Source organism: Mesoplodon densirostris, chromosome 1 (genome assembly GCF_025265405.1).
Source record: "Mesoplodon densirostris isolate mMesDen1 chromosome 1, mMesDen1 primary haplotype, whole genome shotgun sequence".
Lineage (NCBI taxonomy): Eukaryota > Metazoa > Chordata > Mammalia > Artiodactyla > Ziphiidae > Mesoplodon > Mesoplodon densirostris.
The window spans coordinates 132,405,364-132,419,813 of record NC_082661.1 but is presented as its reverse complement, the minus strand read 5'-3'; the positions used below and the strand labels follow the sequence as shown (position 1 = coordinate 132,419,813).

General features: G+C 37.4%; 1 protein-coding gene across 1 annotated transcript in view; it reads right to left on the bottom strand.

Annotated features, from left to right (window-relative positions):
• The window catches only part of TMPRSS11A (transmembrane serine protease 11A), a 62,276-nt gene that overhangs the window by 9,680 nt on the left and 38,146 nt on the right, over positions 1-14,450 (bottom strand). The window contains exons 4-6 of the mRNA XM_060090534.1: positions 8,365-8,432; positions 5,950-6,110; positions 1,609-1,647 (exon numbers count right to left, since the gene is read on the bottom strand). Coding sequence (XP_059946517.1) covers positions 1,609-1,647; positions 5,950-6,110; positions 8,365-8,432 — 268 coding nt within the window. The remainder of the gene's footprint in view (positions 1-1,608; positions 1,648-5,949; positions 6,111-8,364; positions 8,433-14,450) is intronic.

The following is a 14,450-nucleotide window of genomic DNA, read 5'->3' as shown; positions in this document are numbered from 1 at the left end:
TAGATGCTCCCACCATGTTACTTTGACATGAAGCCCTCACCAAAAGAACTAGTCAGAGAAGTAATTGCTAATTCCTTGGAACTCCTACCCCCATACATTTTTCTGAGTGACTAGTTCCTAAAGTGAGCACGGGTTAATGTATCATGACCAGTCTCTTACTCTTTGGGATGGAGGGTTCTGTGTTTCCACATAAACATCACATTCACTATTGGTAGGAATAAATATGTACTTTATTATGTGCATCAGATCAGAGATTAGTTTGATGCTTAGGGTTCCTGCTAAGAATTAAGCCTGTTTAAAGCATGGTGCTCATAAAGAAAACATGGTAGGTTCAATTCTTGTTCCAACAAATTATGTATCAAAAAGGAAATTCACTTTACTGGTACTGATTACACTCCTTCTGTGGCCAGTCATTTTAGAAATCCCCATCACTCTGCCATCTCTAGTTTAGACTACCATTTTTCTCACCTGAAGGACTGCAATAGCTTGCCTGTTCATCTCCCTGCCTCCAGCTTTGCTCTTCCAGTCCGTTCTCCACACTGAAAACTGAGTGACCTTTCTGATGTGTGTAAAACCCTTCAGTGACTTCTCGTTGCCCTCCAAATAAAGTCGAAATGTTTCAGCATGGTTCTGGTCCTTGATCATTATTAATCACACCCCTTTCCCATGCCCACCCCATTCTATATTACAGCCACACTGACATTCTTCAATGACAAGAAATGACCGTGTTCTTGCTTTTCTGAAGACATTTTTACATTCTGCTCCCCCTGTCCGAGACACTCATTCCACCTGTCACTTGATTTTCTGTCCTTCCTTTCTCGTCAAGGATCACTTTCTGACCCCACAAAACCAGGTTAGCTGGCTCTGATTGACTCTCATAGCACTGTGCTCTGTCTCTGTCATAGCGTTTATCACACTGTTTTAACATTTCCTGACTTATTTATGTCTTCTCCTACCTTCAAACTCCTAACTTTAGAGGAAGATCATGTCTTATTGACACTTGTATTCACTTTCTGGCACTTGGTAGATGTTAAAAAATTATTTATTGAATGAATGAATAAAATGTATAGTGTGTTTGCAAGAAACAGATGAAAATGAAAGAACAACTTTCCTATAATTCATCACTGCTATTATAAAATCTTTCAAAATTTAGGTCACAGTGATATAAAGTGAGTGAGTGGAGCTGCTGTCAACCATCAGGATGGGTATAATAAGTAAATTTTATAGGTCAGTCACAAATTATGGGGTCTATCTCTTTCCCATTTATCACTTTCTCATTTTATTTCTCAGTAGAAAGTGGTTTGCAAAGTTTTGTGCTGGAGATTTCATAACAGTCAAAAAATTAGCTAGGCAAGTTCATTTATTCCAAACCAGAAATATATAATTTCTTCAAACTGCCCCCAAATTCCCACCATGTAAAATATTTTTCTTGAACATTACAAAAAGATTGGTCTTAGGGAAAAAAAAATGTTTTCATCTCTTACTCAATTGTTATTCTCTCCCAAAGAAAATGTGGGACATGGGTGGGAGATTATGAGCTAATATTTGAAGATATTATCCTCCCTGATATGGAACTTGAACTTGTTTTTATAAGCTAACCAGACTTACATGATTGGACAGTTAGTTTCCCTGTCGATGAGCTCATTGCTGAAAAACAAAACAGAGCAAAGAATGATAATTTGATATTCTTCTGGTTGGTCTCAATGACCAGAAATTATCAGAGGATACTGACCGCATATGGATTCTAGAAACTTGAGCATATAGATCAGTCAGGAAAATGGTTATCCAATATAACAGAATATGTGTACAGTTCTTGTAGAGATTTATAGGCAACCACTAATTAGCTGGGTAATACAAGCAGTAGGTGATTAAGGCACAAATAATGGATGATCAAAACCCACAAATCATTTGTATTAATACAGAACAGTGGTTTTCCAATGGTGCAGGATAAAGCTTCTTTGGATTTTATTTAAGGAAATAGAGAAAGTGGGGAAAGAGGGAGCAACTAGATGGGGTCTTCAGGTCAAACCCAGGCTCAACCAGAACAGGTCTGCTTTTATCTCTTCTCTTTATTTAAGATTTCACATAAGCCTTTCTTTGGTCAAAGGGTTTGGGAATGGAAAAAAAAAAACTTTGAAAACTACCACATAAACTATATTTAAAATATTTCTAAAACACTGTTCCTAAATTATTAAAATGATTTTTTTCTGAGGAATAAACTACTGTATATTCTTATCAAACACCAGCTGGATATTGGTAAAGGCCAATTATTGGACAGAATCTAAGATTAAATTCTGTCATTTCCAACAAAGTTAGGGATCTGATAAAGGAAATACAAACATTTAAACTTAAGCTGATGGATGGTTGCATGAAAACTGTGATGGTTTTCAAAATAAAAGGGCTTAATGAGTAGAATGAGGGTAGATTGGTTTTACTTATTTCTACCAATGCCATGTTTCTCAGACTCATATTCTTTGTATCTAATTTCTCATTATACACAATAAGAATGTTTCTTTCTACTTATCTTCTATAAATTTCACTTGGGAAACTAGTGATGATGAACTCTACAAAGTGGGATCTCTTGAGAATATCCAATTCAGGGATACCCTTAAAGGCATACCTAAATCATTATATGGTGAAGAATAAATTTCTCAAGTAGATTCTCAGTATTTACTTATGAAAGGAACTCAATTTTCAGTCAAATATAGTTTTAAGGTAATAAATTTCTTATTTTATGTTTGTAAATGTAGGCATACCTTGGAGATATTGTGGGTTCGGTTCCAGACCACTGCAATAAGGTGAATATTGCAATAAAGCAAGTCACAAATTTTTTGATTTCCCAGTGCATATAAATGTTTACTTTTACACTATACTGTAGTCCATTAAGTGTGCAATAGCATTATGTCTTGAAAAAAACTATATATATATATATATATATATATAAAATTAAAAAAACTTCATTGCTAAAACATGCTAAAGATTATCAGACACTACAGGTTTGCCACAAACCTTCAATTTATAAAAACACAACATCTCTGAAGTGCAATAAAGGGAAGTGAAATAAAAAGAGGTATTTTAATATGCCACATGTTAGTAATAAATTAAAATGGAAAATAGTATAATGTTAGACTTCTTCAGTTAAAACTTCTTCAGCTTAGTTTGAGCAAGATGCAAATCACCCCTTTCCAGGAATGATACCAGGGTGAGTATAATAGTTGGGAGTGTAATTGGATTTTTAAGGAAAGAGTTTTAGAGAGAATGATTACACCTGAAACTAAACTACCCATACACAAGTAACTAGCTGTTTCACATTTCTAGTTTTGACCAAACACTTTTACTTTCCACATCTAGAAGTGAAAAGAAACATTAAACCTTAGTTTTGAAAGTGACCCTCTAACACACTTCTGAGTTGGGAGTAATCATATTCAGGTCAGTACATGCTACAAGTAACATGATGATAACTGGAACCCACATCAACAACATGTAGGCGGTGAGCCGCTCTTCCACAGCCACGGTGTTTGCAATTCAAAGGAGCTGATTTTAATTTTGCTGTGACACATTACATCACGTGAAAAACCCACACCACACACTTATTTGTCAAGCCAAAACACAGATTCTTGACAAATTATGGATAAATCTTGGGCTGCAGGGCTGTTTCTAGACTTGGTCTAGAATTTCTGCAGTTCTCCATTCATTTGAAGTCCACCAAATTAAGTTTTGCTGGAGAGCAATGTTTTTGTCTGTAAGAATTGCCTTGAGGATTCTACTGAGCTTTCTACTAAATGGGCCTTTGCTAAGTGCTAGTAAACACTGCTCTTTTTATATTTGGAAATTTGGAAAACTTCAAGGTTATAGCTTTTTCTACCACCAGTTACTCGCATTAATGCTTTCAGGTTTCCAACATATATGCACAATTTGCTAGCTTTCTAAGAGGTAATGACCTATATGTTCCATATTCTATTTTCTATTTCCTTGTGTATCTTCATGGTATTTCTGTGACTTCAGGAATAACAAACATTATCATTGCAAGTTTATAGTTGAGAAGATGGAGGCAAAGGCATGGGCCAATTACTTGGGTGTTCCTGCAGTGACTCAGTGGAGTTAGAATTAGGTAACTCTCAAATCAGGTTCTCCAGCAGCACATCCTGCCCTTTAATCTACTATAGTCATTAAAATAAGCTGCAGGTCACAAACTGAACCTATAAGAAACAAAGAGCCCAGAAAACTGATGACCATTTCATACTTCATTTCTGGTTTCAGATAGCTCAGGCTTTTAAGTTCCTGGCAAATTAACTGGCTGTTGGAAATTACATAGAACACATCATGTAATTTATCAGAGCTTCCACTATTTCACAACCTCGATTCATTTGTTTCCCCACAAACAAGAAAACAATGAAGGTGGATTAAGCCCTTGACAGGTTCTTCCCTCTTGGGTTGGGAGAGGTCCCCAGGTTTATTCCCTGACTAGCTGACTCTTTGTCTCATCAGCAAACTCCTGCCCATCCCATTCCTGCAGATTTTCACTTCCTGGTCAGGTTTCCTCTTAAAGGGTCAACCAGACACTTGCAAGGACAGGGCCTTCTGTTTCACATCTGATATTAATCACACTTACTCTGAATCTCTTCTGTGACTCATAAGTCTGGTGTCCCCTGGAATTTGTATGGGAAATCTTCACTTGTCTTCCAGAAATAGATGCTTGTGGAAGCAGCTTAATGTACAGGGTTAAACAGGTTTCTGTCTAGCTGGTCTCCTCAGAGTCTTTAGTATGCTAATATAAGGGATGAATTTCCAAGAGGTGAATATCATAGACTGAATTTCTGAAGTGCGTTTGACCAGACCCTTTTTTCACAAGCTTCTCAAGAAAGTAGTAATCTAGATTTGAATGTTTGCTCCTTTTTAAAAAAAAAAGTTATTTATTTATTTTTGGCTGCACTGGGTCTTCGTTGCTACACCTGGGCTTTCTCTAGTTGCAGCGAGTGGGGTTTACTCTTCGTTGTGGTGCACGGGCTTCTCATTGCAGTGGCTTCTCGTTGCTGAACACGGGATCTAGGTGCACGGGCTTCAGTAGTTGTGGCATGCGGGCTCAGTAGTTGTGGCTCGAGAGCTCTAGAGAACAGGCTCAGTAGTTTGTGGTGCACAAGCTTAGTTGCTCTGCGGCATGTGGGGCCTTCCCGGACAAGGGCTCAAACCCATGTTCCCTGCATTGGCAGGCGGATTCTTAACCACTGCACCACCACGGAAGTCCCGAATGTTTGCTCCTTTTAATTATTGGAATCCTTAGCCTTTTTTGCGCCTCTTTCACATCTATAAAGGTGAGTTTGCCTAATTCATAAGAATATAGAAATTAGATGCTGCATGTAAATGATATAGAGAAGGGCCTTGATAAAGATTACCTCTCTTTTTAGAGAAGCAATAATGGTATAATTATTCCTATGATTTCTTTTCTAGTTTAGTGATTTTTAAAGCATTACTTACAAGAAGGCTTTAGTGGCTCCAAAATTGATTTACCATTTTCTCAAATGCCCATAGGAAAAAAAGTTAACATAAACTTCATAATTTCACTGTTTACAGAAATGATTCATATTTTAAAAAGGCAACAAATGAGTTTATGTTTTAGAAACAGAAAAACTGTTTTTGCTAAACACTTGGTATTTTCACTTGCTTAGACATGGAGGAAGTGGCTGGCTCAGATTGACTATGTTAGTGGTAAAGGTTTGATTTTATTTCTGGCAGTCAATTACTACAGAAAAAATCACTTGACAACTAACTTCAGACATGCTTTCATCAGAGAATAATAACACCTTTAAAAGTCACTTTTTTAACTTGAAATTTTTTCCATCTGAATTCTTGCTATAATTTGGAATGGAAATAATGGTAAATAAGTTTATGATTAGACATAAAATGGACTTAATAGAGAACTTCACATCACATAGAAAGATACCTACTTACCATTAACTTCAACTGACGAGGCATTTATTGACAAAGCTCTGGTGTTACTTATCTTCTCATTTAAGATGCTACGGATTTTCCTTTTTCTCACTGCCCTTGACTCAGCAGAGCGGAACTGGAACACCATAATGACATGTACTGTCACACCATCTTCCTCTGGACTGCAAGAGAAAGGTACTTGTTCAAAGAATACATCCAGTATTATCTAACTCTCTTTTCTGTATTGTCTTCTTCTGAATTATGCCTCAGTTGTTGAAAGTGTCAAGAGCTAATCATCTCACATTGATAACTCATATATGTCACTTTCTGACTCAAGATCATTTCATATGTTCCCTCTTCAAGTTTTCATTATGTTCTGGGTGGATTTTCCCCATTAATTTGAAGGCTTGTTATAACATTTGAGTTAGACACCAAAATTTTATCATCAAAATTATAAACCCTGAGGATTGGAAAAAACTTTAATGGTGTCTTTGGCCAGTCCCTTGTGTGATACCTTCATCAGCTCTACAGCCTCCATGATACATGGTCATCTAACTCCAGCACAGTAATTTAAAAGATTTACTTCTCTAAAGAGGGTATTCCTCTTTGGTCGGCTCTGACTTTAAGAGAGCTCTTCACTTGGAGTTGAAATATGTCTCCCTAAAGCTTACATTCTATAGGCTTAGGTCTACCATTTGGGACATACATAAAACATCAGTTCCCTCTTCCACATAAAATATTTGAAGACAGTGATATTCTTGGTGTCTGAGTCTTCTCCAGATTACACATGTCCAGTTCCTTGAACTTTTTTCATATACACAAGTTCAAGCCCCTTCACTTGTGGGGTTGAATTTTTCCATACTCTTTAAGTAGGAAAACCAAACAATTAAAGGGCTTTAAGAAAAATGGAAACCTATGTGTTGATCTGCCATGTGTTTTATTTTTACATTTCAAAAGATCCAAGCTCTGGGCTTCCCTGGTGGCACAGTGGTTGAGAATCTGCCTGCCAATGCAGGGGACACGGGTTCGAGCCCTTGTCTGGGAGGATCCCACATGCCACGGAGCAACTAGGCCCGTGAGCCACAATTGCTGAGCCTGCGCATCTGGAGCCTGTGCTCCGCAACAAGAGAGGCCGTGATAGTGAGAGGCCCGTGCACCGCGATGAAGAGTGGCCCCCACTTGCCGCAGCTAGAGAAAGCCCTCGCACAGAAACGAAGACCAAAACACAGCCATAAATAAATAAATAAATACATTTTAAAAAAGATCCAAGCTCTAAAAAGCACTGAAGCCCTATTTTCCTGAATTCTTCGATTTAAAAAAAGAGGGAATCATATCAGTTTGAAGGCATTTTATATATTGTGGTTCATTTAGGCTTTGGAATGTGAAGATATAAATAAATAGAATTTTATGTCAAATTGGTAAATATACAATCTAGTAATTTTCCCTCTTTTTAAATCAGAGGGAAAACATTGTTTACCAAGTGGGATTTCTCTGGACCCACACAAAAGCTTACAAAATGATAGTGGCTACAAATTCAAAGGAGTTCATAAGACTATGATAATTTTGCTAGGATGCTATGGCAAGTCAGAATTTAAAAATGGAGGGCATGAAATCTAGAAAGTTTCAGCAAATACATGCTTTTTGTCTCCTAAATATTATAAAATTTATCTAATATATATTGTAAAATCCTTCTGGAGGTCACTAGTTACTTGATAAAGGTCTAAGGAAATTGGGGTAAGTCTGCCAATAAAGCATTAGCCTATTGATGAGAAAACCGATTATTATTTCCTTCAGATAGATCTGACTATATTCATTTTCTTTAAGAAGATGAGTCACACAGGCCCATATGTTTGTATCTGTTATGTATATGTTCTGCTATGAGCTTTCCAAATAACACAATTGAAACCTCTGAGCAATTTCTGCAAATGACAGGAGTCTTCCCTCTCCACCACAACAAGCAGAAATTCATTAAAACAGTAACATCTTTTTGTTTGGGTATGGCTCCTGTAACTAGCTAGGCTTCATTACAGGTAAGACTTATGATCCCATTTTGTAGTCAACTTTGCCTTCTTAATACTTTTGAAATGACATGTGTATTGAAAGAATACAACTTGGTGCATGCAGTGGCATGCAGCTGGGTTTTCCCAAAGCTATGGTTTCTGGTAGTCCCAGGCCTTATAATCAGTTGATGGGATTTGAATCCTGGTTCTGTCACTTGAGGAATTTTGAACGTATCACTTAACCTCCCAGAGCCTTAGTTTTTGTGTTTACAAACTGGTGGTCGGCCCTGTATCTCGAGACTGTTGTCGAAATAATATTTATAAGAAATCCTAACCAAAAGCCAAGCTCATAGAGGCAACAGTATATGAGGGTTCCTATCTCTTTTGCCCTTTGTCATTCCAGGATGTGAATCCACCTTTGCCCAAACATACATACGTCAGTCTGACTACTTGGTTCTTGATATAATGCTTGTTCAAGGCCGAATCTATAAATATATCATCCACCTGTTATTACAATAAGAGAGAAACTATGTGTTAATATTTTACAAGAAGAATATACCCCTGATTAAATGTTAAAGCGATAGAAAAATGTTTTAACATGAGTAATATCATGATTTAAACCAGTGGTTCTCAATTCCAACTGTGCAACAGAATCATTTGCAGAATTAAAAAAAAAAAAAAAAAGACTTAAGATGCTGGGGCCCCTCTCCCAGAATTTTGGTTATAAATCGTCTGGACGGAACCTAAGCATTTGTATTTGTAAAAATCTCCCCAGGTGACTCTAATGTGCTGACATAGGTATCTGGGGTAAAGGTTATCTTCCTAAAACTCCACAGAAGGTGAAGCAGAAAGTTGCAGAGCAGAGATGGGACATGGAGGGAGGCCTTGAGAAGTGGTGGAGAGAACCACTCAGTGCTGGATTTGAAGCCTGCTTATCCTGCTGCTCATGAACTAGGTGACCTTGGAAAAGTTGCTGAACCAAGCTGAGCCTCAGTATCCTAACCTCTAAAACAAAGATATTGCTATGCTACTCATAGGGTGGTAAGGATTAAATACATATAAAATGCTGGGTATATTTTGGTAGTAGACTGCTGGTGGATCAGGTTAGCCCCCATCCTGGCATCACAGGTCTCAGATTTCTCTGCAGGTCTTTGGCTGTAAGTACAGGGAAGAGGCATTAGAGATTTAGGAATGAGCTAACAATTTTCTAATTGTTGTTGATTCTGAGCCCTAGGGTAGGCCAGGAAGGAAGAAAGAGTAAGGTGGTTTTACAGGTTTAGGTCAAAGTTGTGTTCCTCAGTTTATGTCAACAGGGGAGGAGAACAAAAACTACTGTTTGGGGTCCATTTGCACAGAATTTTAATTGCCTGCCAAGACATGATGCTGTGACTTATCACACCTAGATTTTTGCTTGCAGTATCCCCCAGTGACCACTTGGTGGCAACAGTGTCATCTGAATGCAGGTACTGCATTTCATATTTGATAGTAGATGAGCCAAATGTGCTCATCTATTTAGCACAAAAATTATGTCCTAAATCCTTAAGAAAGAGACAAGAAAACCACCTCTCATTTTGAAAAACCCAAAGAATGGAAATAAAAAAGAAGACTTTCAGAGATCAAGGAACAAGTTGTGACTTCCTTAGCAGTATCAGGCATTCGTAAAAAGCTTAATTGGGAAACAAAATATATATCCCCCTTACTCCTTATAATAACTGTATGAAATAAGAATTATTTTGATTCTTATTTCATTTGAAAAGGAAACTGACACTCGGAGACATCATTTGAATTTCCCTAGCATCATGTGGATTAACAAACTGGGTCTTAAATCTAGGTCTTCTGTCTCTAGGTCCATCTCTTATCAATCACACAACCTCCTTGTTAAATATGATGTACATTTTACTTCAATTTCTTTCATAGAACATACGACAATAAGTTATAACATAAACAGTCGATTGACTTAAAGTATAAAAGTTTTAAACATATATTTGGTAATATATTTTTAAACTTCAGATCAAAGACAGTATTTAGAAAATAGAGAAATTGCTTGTATCCAGAATATACACTTACTTGTATTTAAATAAGAAAAGCTTAAATGGACTGAAGAAATGTGGGGTTTATATGTTAGAAATGAAATTATTTTGTAAGATATTTTTTTGCAAGACCAATAATTGTTTTAATCATTTCTCTTCCGACATACACAGCCAGTCCTATTACTCAGTATCTGGGGGAAATCCAAAAGAAAAGAAAAGACTAATCAAAACAAAGGGAAGAAAAATGACCAGTATTAAAAGGAAAAAGGTAAATAGTGTTTGGGTATCTAAAGAAGTTTGGTTTGTAATTATCCTCTGAAATTCTACCTGCAATAGATCCCTTGGCTGTTTGTGACTTGTTGGTGAAGGTACTGGATTAAGTTTTTGACTCTGGATGACATCATTCATCTGGCAAAATGCCTGCTGAGAAGAATATCTAGCCCCAGCATCCATTCCATCTTTGAATAGTTCAGGTGTCTGGGAAGATAGGAGCTAAAAAAATAACATAAGAAGAATCTAGGTAGAAGAAACTTTGGTAATCACAGAAATATAGAAGTCTCTTCTCTATAATTCAAATTCCAGGACCGTGTCCCTATAAAACCTCATTGGTTGGGTCTGGGGTGAAGCCCAGGATCTTTATGTTATCCTAAAAAATGCTGGGGCACAGAAACTAGCTAACAGGGTTCCTACACTAAAGGAATTTAAAACGGGAAATCAGAGAAAACATGAACGTAAACTTTATTGCTGAATGGAGTTTATGTAAGAACTAGCTTTCTAGAGACCCCCCAAAAATGTTTCCTTTACAGATTAAGGCCTATTTCATCAGAAACATTCTGCCAGCACTTTGGCATTCTAATTTTAAATTCTCAGAAGTTTCAAAGGACACTTTTTTTTTTTTTTTTTTTTTTTTTCTTTTTGCGGTATGTGGGCCTCTCACTGTTGTGGCCTCTCCCGTTGCGGAGCACAGGCTCCGGATGCGCAGGCCCAGCGGCCATGGCTCACGGGCCCAGCCGCTCCGCGGCATATGGGATCCTCCCAGACCGGGGCACGAACCCGTATCCCCTGCATCGGCAGGCGGACTCTTAACCACTGCGCCACCAGGGAGGCCCGAGGACACTTTTTTTAAGCTGTGTGCCAGCTTGTTCTAAGTTTATTATTTACATATCTTAATAGAGTTAGTGATTTATAAATCTATCTTGCTCCCATTTGGAGCCAGTTGTAGAGTTTTGTAGTTGGAGTTAGTCCCTCATATTGAACAAAAGACCTTCTTTCAAGGTAGTACCTCTTTATGTTTGATGACTTTGAAATGCTGGAAGTTGCACTGAGACTAAGTTCTAAGAGGGCAATTGAAGGTTAGTTGGGTGTTTAATGGAAGAGTTAGGGAGAAGCCTTCAATTCAAACAAACAGACGGGCCCAGCCATTTAGCTCTCATTCCCAGACTACCTCTGTTCACACATGTAGCCCACCTTTCAGTTTAGATGCTTCCCAGCTTGCTCCTCTCACAGCAGTCTTTGTACTCACATAGGGGCGTTTCAGAGCTGAGACCACTAACTTCAGAGAGATATGCCACTGAAGACTAGCCAATGGAATATGAAGGCAGTTTCTACCAACATCACACCAGATGAGTGCCTGAGAACTAAAAGTTTAGAGCCAAAACATGCCAAGAAAAAAATTCAGATCCTGTTGCTTTCTCCTAGTTATAATACGAGTGGCACACAAAGGAGGGTATAAGAGATGCTTTTTAAAAAACACACCTTTAACCTTAAATAAGGTTTAATTGAAGTTGCTCTACTCCAGGGCTGAACTCAAGGTAGAAATAGAGATTAGAGCACAATTGCATTTGAGTCTCTGGTCACAGAGTCATATGTTCAAGGGCCTCACCATCTGTCATTCATCCCCATACCCACAACCCCCATCAACAACACCATTACCTTTCATGCTTGGTAGTGCTGTTTTCAGGCATGTCCTGTTTCCCTGTGTACTTGCCCTTCTCAGGCTATTCTTTTGGTCTGTAGTCCCCTCTCTGATTCTGCTGGCTCTGCTTTTCTGAATCACAACTCTCCTTCAAAGTCTATTTCAGATAAGACCTACTTTGGGTTTATTCCTTGAACCTCAGAGTAATCTTTCCTCTTCCTGTCCTAATTGTTCTTATTCCTCTTATATCTTCTACTCCTTAATATAGTTATTTATGAAAATATATTATATCCTCTACTAAACTGCAAACCTTTTATGGACAGGGACAATCATTCTTCTTTTCATACTCTACAATATGTAAGAATTCAGCATGCTTTTTTGAATGAATTAATAAAAGGAAGTGAAAATTTATTTATCAGAAAGCCTTGCATTTATCAGGAAGATTTTTATTAGTGTTTTTAATGAGATTTACATCAGATTGAGATCAGTGCTCCTAGAGAAAAAAGAAAACTGCACATGAAGTATTTGAGGGGAATTTTTTCTCCTTGTTGACATTTTCAGTAATTTGATTCCTATGGACTAAGAGCTCCTACCCACTGATATGTACAAGCAACATGTAATGGTTACCCCTCTCCAAAGGCAGCCTATATTCTTTGCCCTCTAAAAATAAAGACCATAATCTTGATCGTTCTTATTGCAATCCTTTAAAGTTGTTATTCTACCTATTTAAAATCCAGATTTTTGGCAAAACCCAAGATTTAAGAAGTCAGCTGTGGGCTTCCCTGGTGGCGCAGTGGTTGAGAGTCCGCCTGCCGATGCATGGGACACGGGTTCGTGCCCCGGTCCGGGAAGATACCACATGCCACCGAGTGGCTGGGCCCGTTAGCCATGGCCGCTGAGCCTGCACGTCCGGGGCCCATGCTCCGCAACGGGAGAGGCCACAACACTGAGAGGCCCGCGTACCGCAAAAAAAAAAAAAAAAAGAAAAAAAAGAAAAGAAGTCAGCTGTGAATCATTATCCTAAGCCTATGTAGAACATGACCAACCTGAGCACTGATGGTGCTCACAGGATTTTGAGGCTTACTGGACTTTTGATCTCGTTACTCCTCAAGGAACCAGAAAAAGAACAAACTAAGACCAAGGCTGGCAGAAGGAAAGAGGTAACAGAGATAAGAACATAAATAAATGAAATAAAGATCAGAAAAATGATAGAAAAGATCAACAAAACTAAGAGCTGTGTTTTTGAAAAGATTAACAAAGTTGACAAAACTTTAGTGAGACTATCTAAAAGAAAAAAGAGAGAAGACTCAAACAAAATCAGAAATGAAACAATAGACATTATAACACAAAAATACAAAGGATCTTAAGAAACTATGAACAATTATAAACCAACAAATTGGATAATCTAGAAGAAATGGATAAATTCCTAGAAAAATACAACCTACCAAGACTGAATCATGAAGAAATAGAAGATCTGAGACCAATAATGAATAAGGAGATTAAATCAGTAATCAAAACCCTCCTCAAAAGGAAAAGCCCAGGACAAGATGGTTTCACTGGTGAATGTTACCAAACATTTAAATAAGAATTAATGCCAATCCTTCTCGAACTCTTCCAAAAAATCAAAGAAGGAACACACCCAAACTTATTTTGTGAGGCCAGCATTACCTTTATACCAAAGCCAGATAAGGACACTACAAGAAAATAAAACTTCAGACCAATATTCCTGAAGCAAAAATTCTCAACAGTGTATTAGCAAACTAAATTCAACAGCACATTAAAAGGATCATATACCATGATCAAGTGAGATTTATCTCTGGGATGCAAGGATGGTTCAACATATGCAAATCAATAAATGTGACACAACACATCAATAGGATGAAAGCTAAAAATCATATGACCATCTCAATAGATGCAGAAAAAGCATTTGACAGAATACAAGCTTCTTTCATGATAAAAACACTCAACAAATCACGTGTAGTAGGAACATACCTCAACATAATAAACTCCATATAAGACAAATGCACAGCTTACAACAAAATTCAACAGTAAAAGATTGAAATCTTTCCCTCTAAGATCAGGAACAAGATAAGAAGGGTGCCCACTCTCACCACTCCTATTCACCATGTTACTGGGAGTTCTAGCTAGAGCAATCAGGCAAGAAAAAGAATAAAAGGCATCAAAATCAGACAGGAAGAAGTAAAATTGCCTTTTTTTGCAGATGATATAATTTTATATATAGAAAATCTTAAATATGCCACCAAAACACTGTTAGAACTGGCCAATGAATTCAGTAAAGTTGCATACATATCAACAGAGAAATCAAACATAGAATCAACATTCATAGTGTATAGAAATTAGTTGTGTTTCTATACAATAACAACAATATATCTGAAGAAGAAATAAAGAAAACAACCCGATTCATAATAGCATCAAAAACAATAAAATACTTTGGGATAAATTTAACTAAGGATGTGAAAGATCCTAACAATGAAACTTCAAGACTTTGGTGAAAGGAGCCCTTGTGCATGGTTGGTGGGAATGTAAATTGGCATAGCCACTGTGGAGAAAGTATGG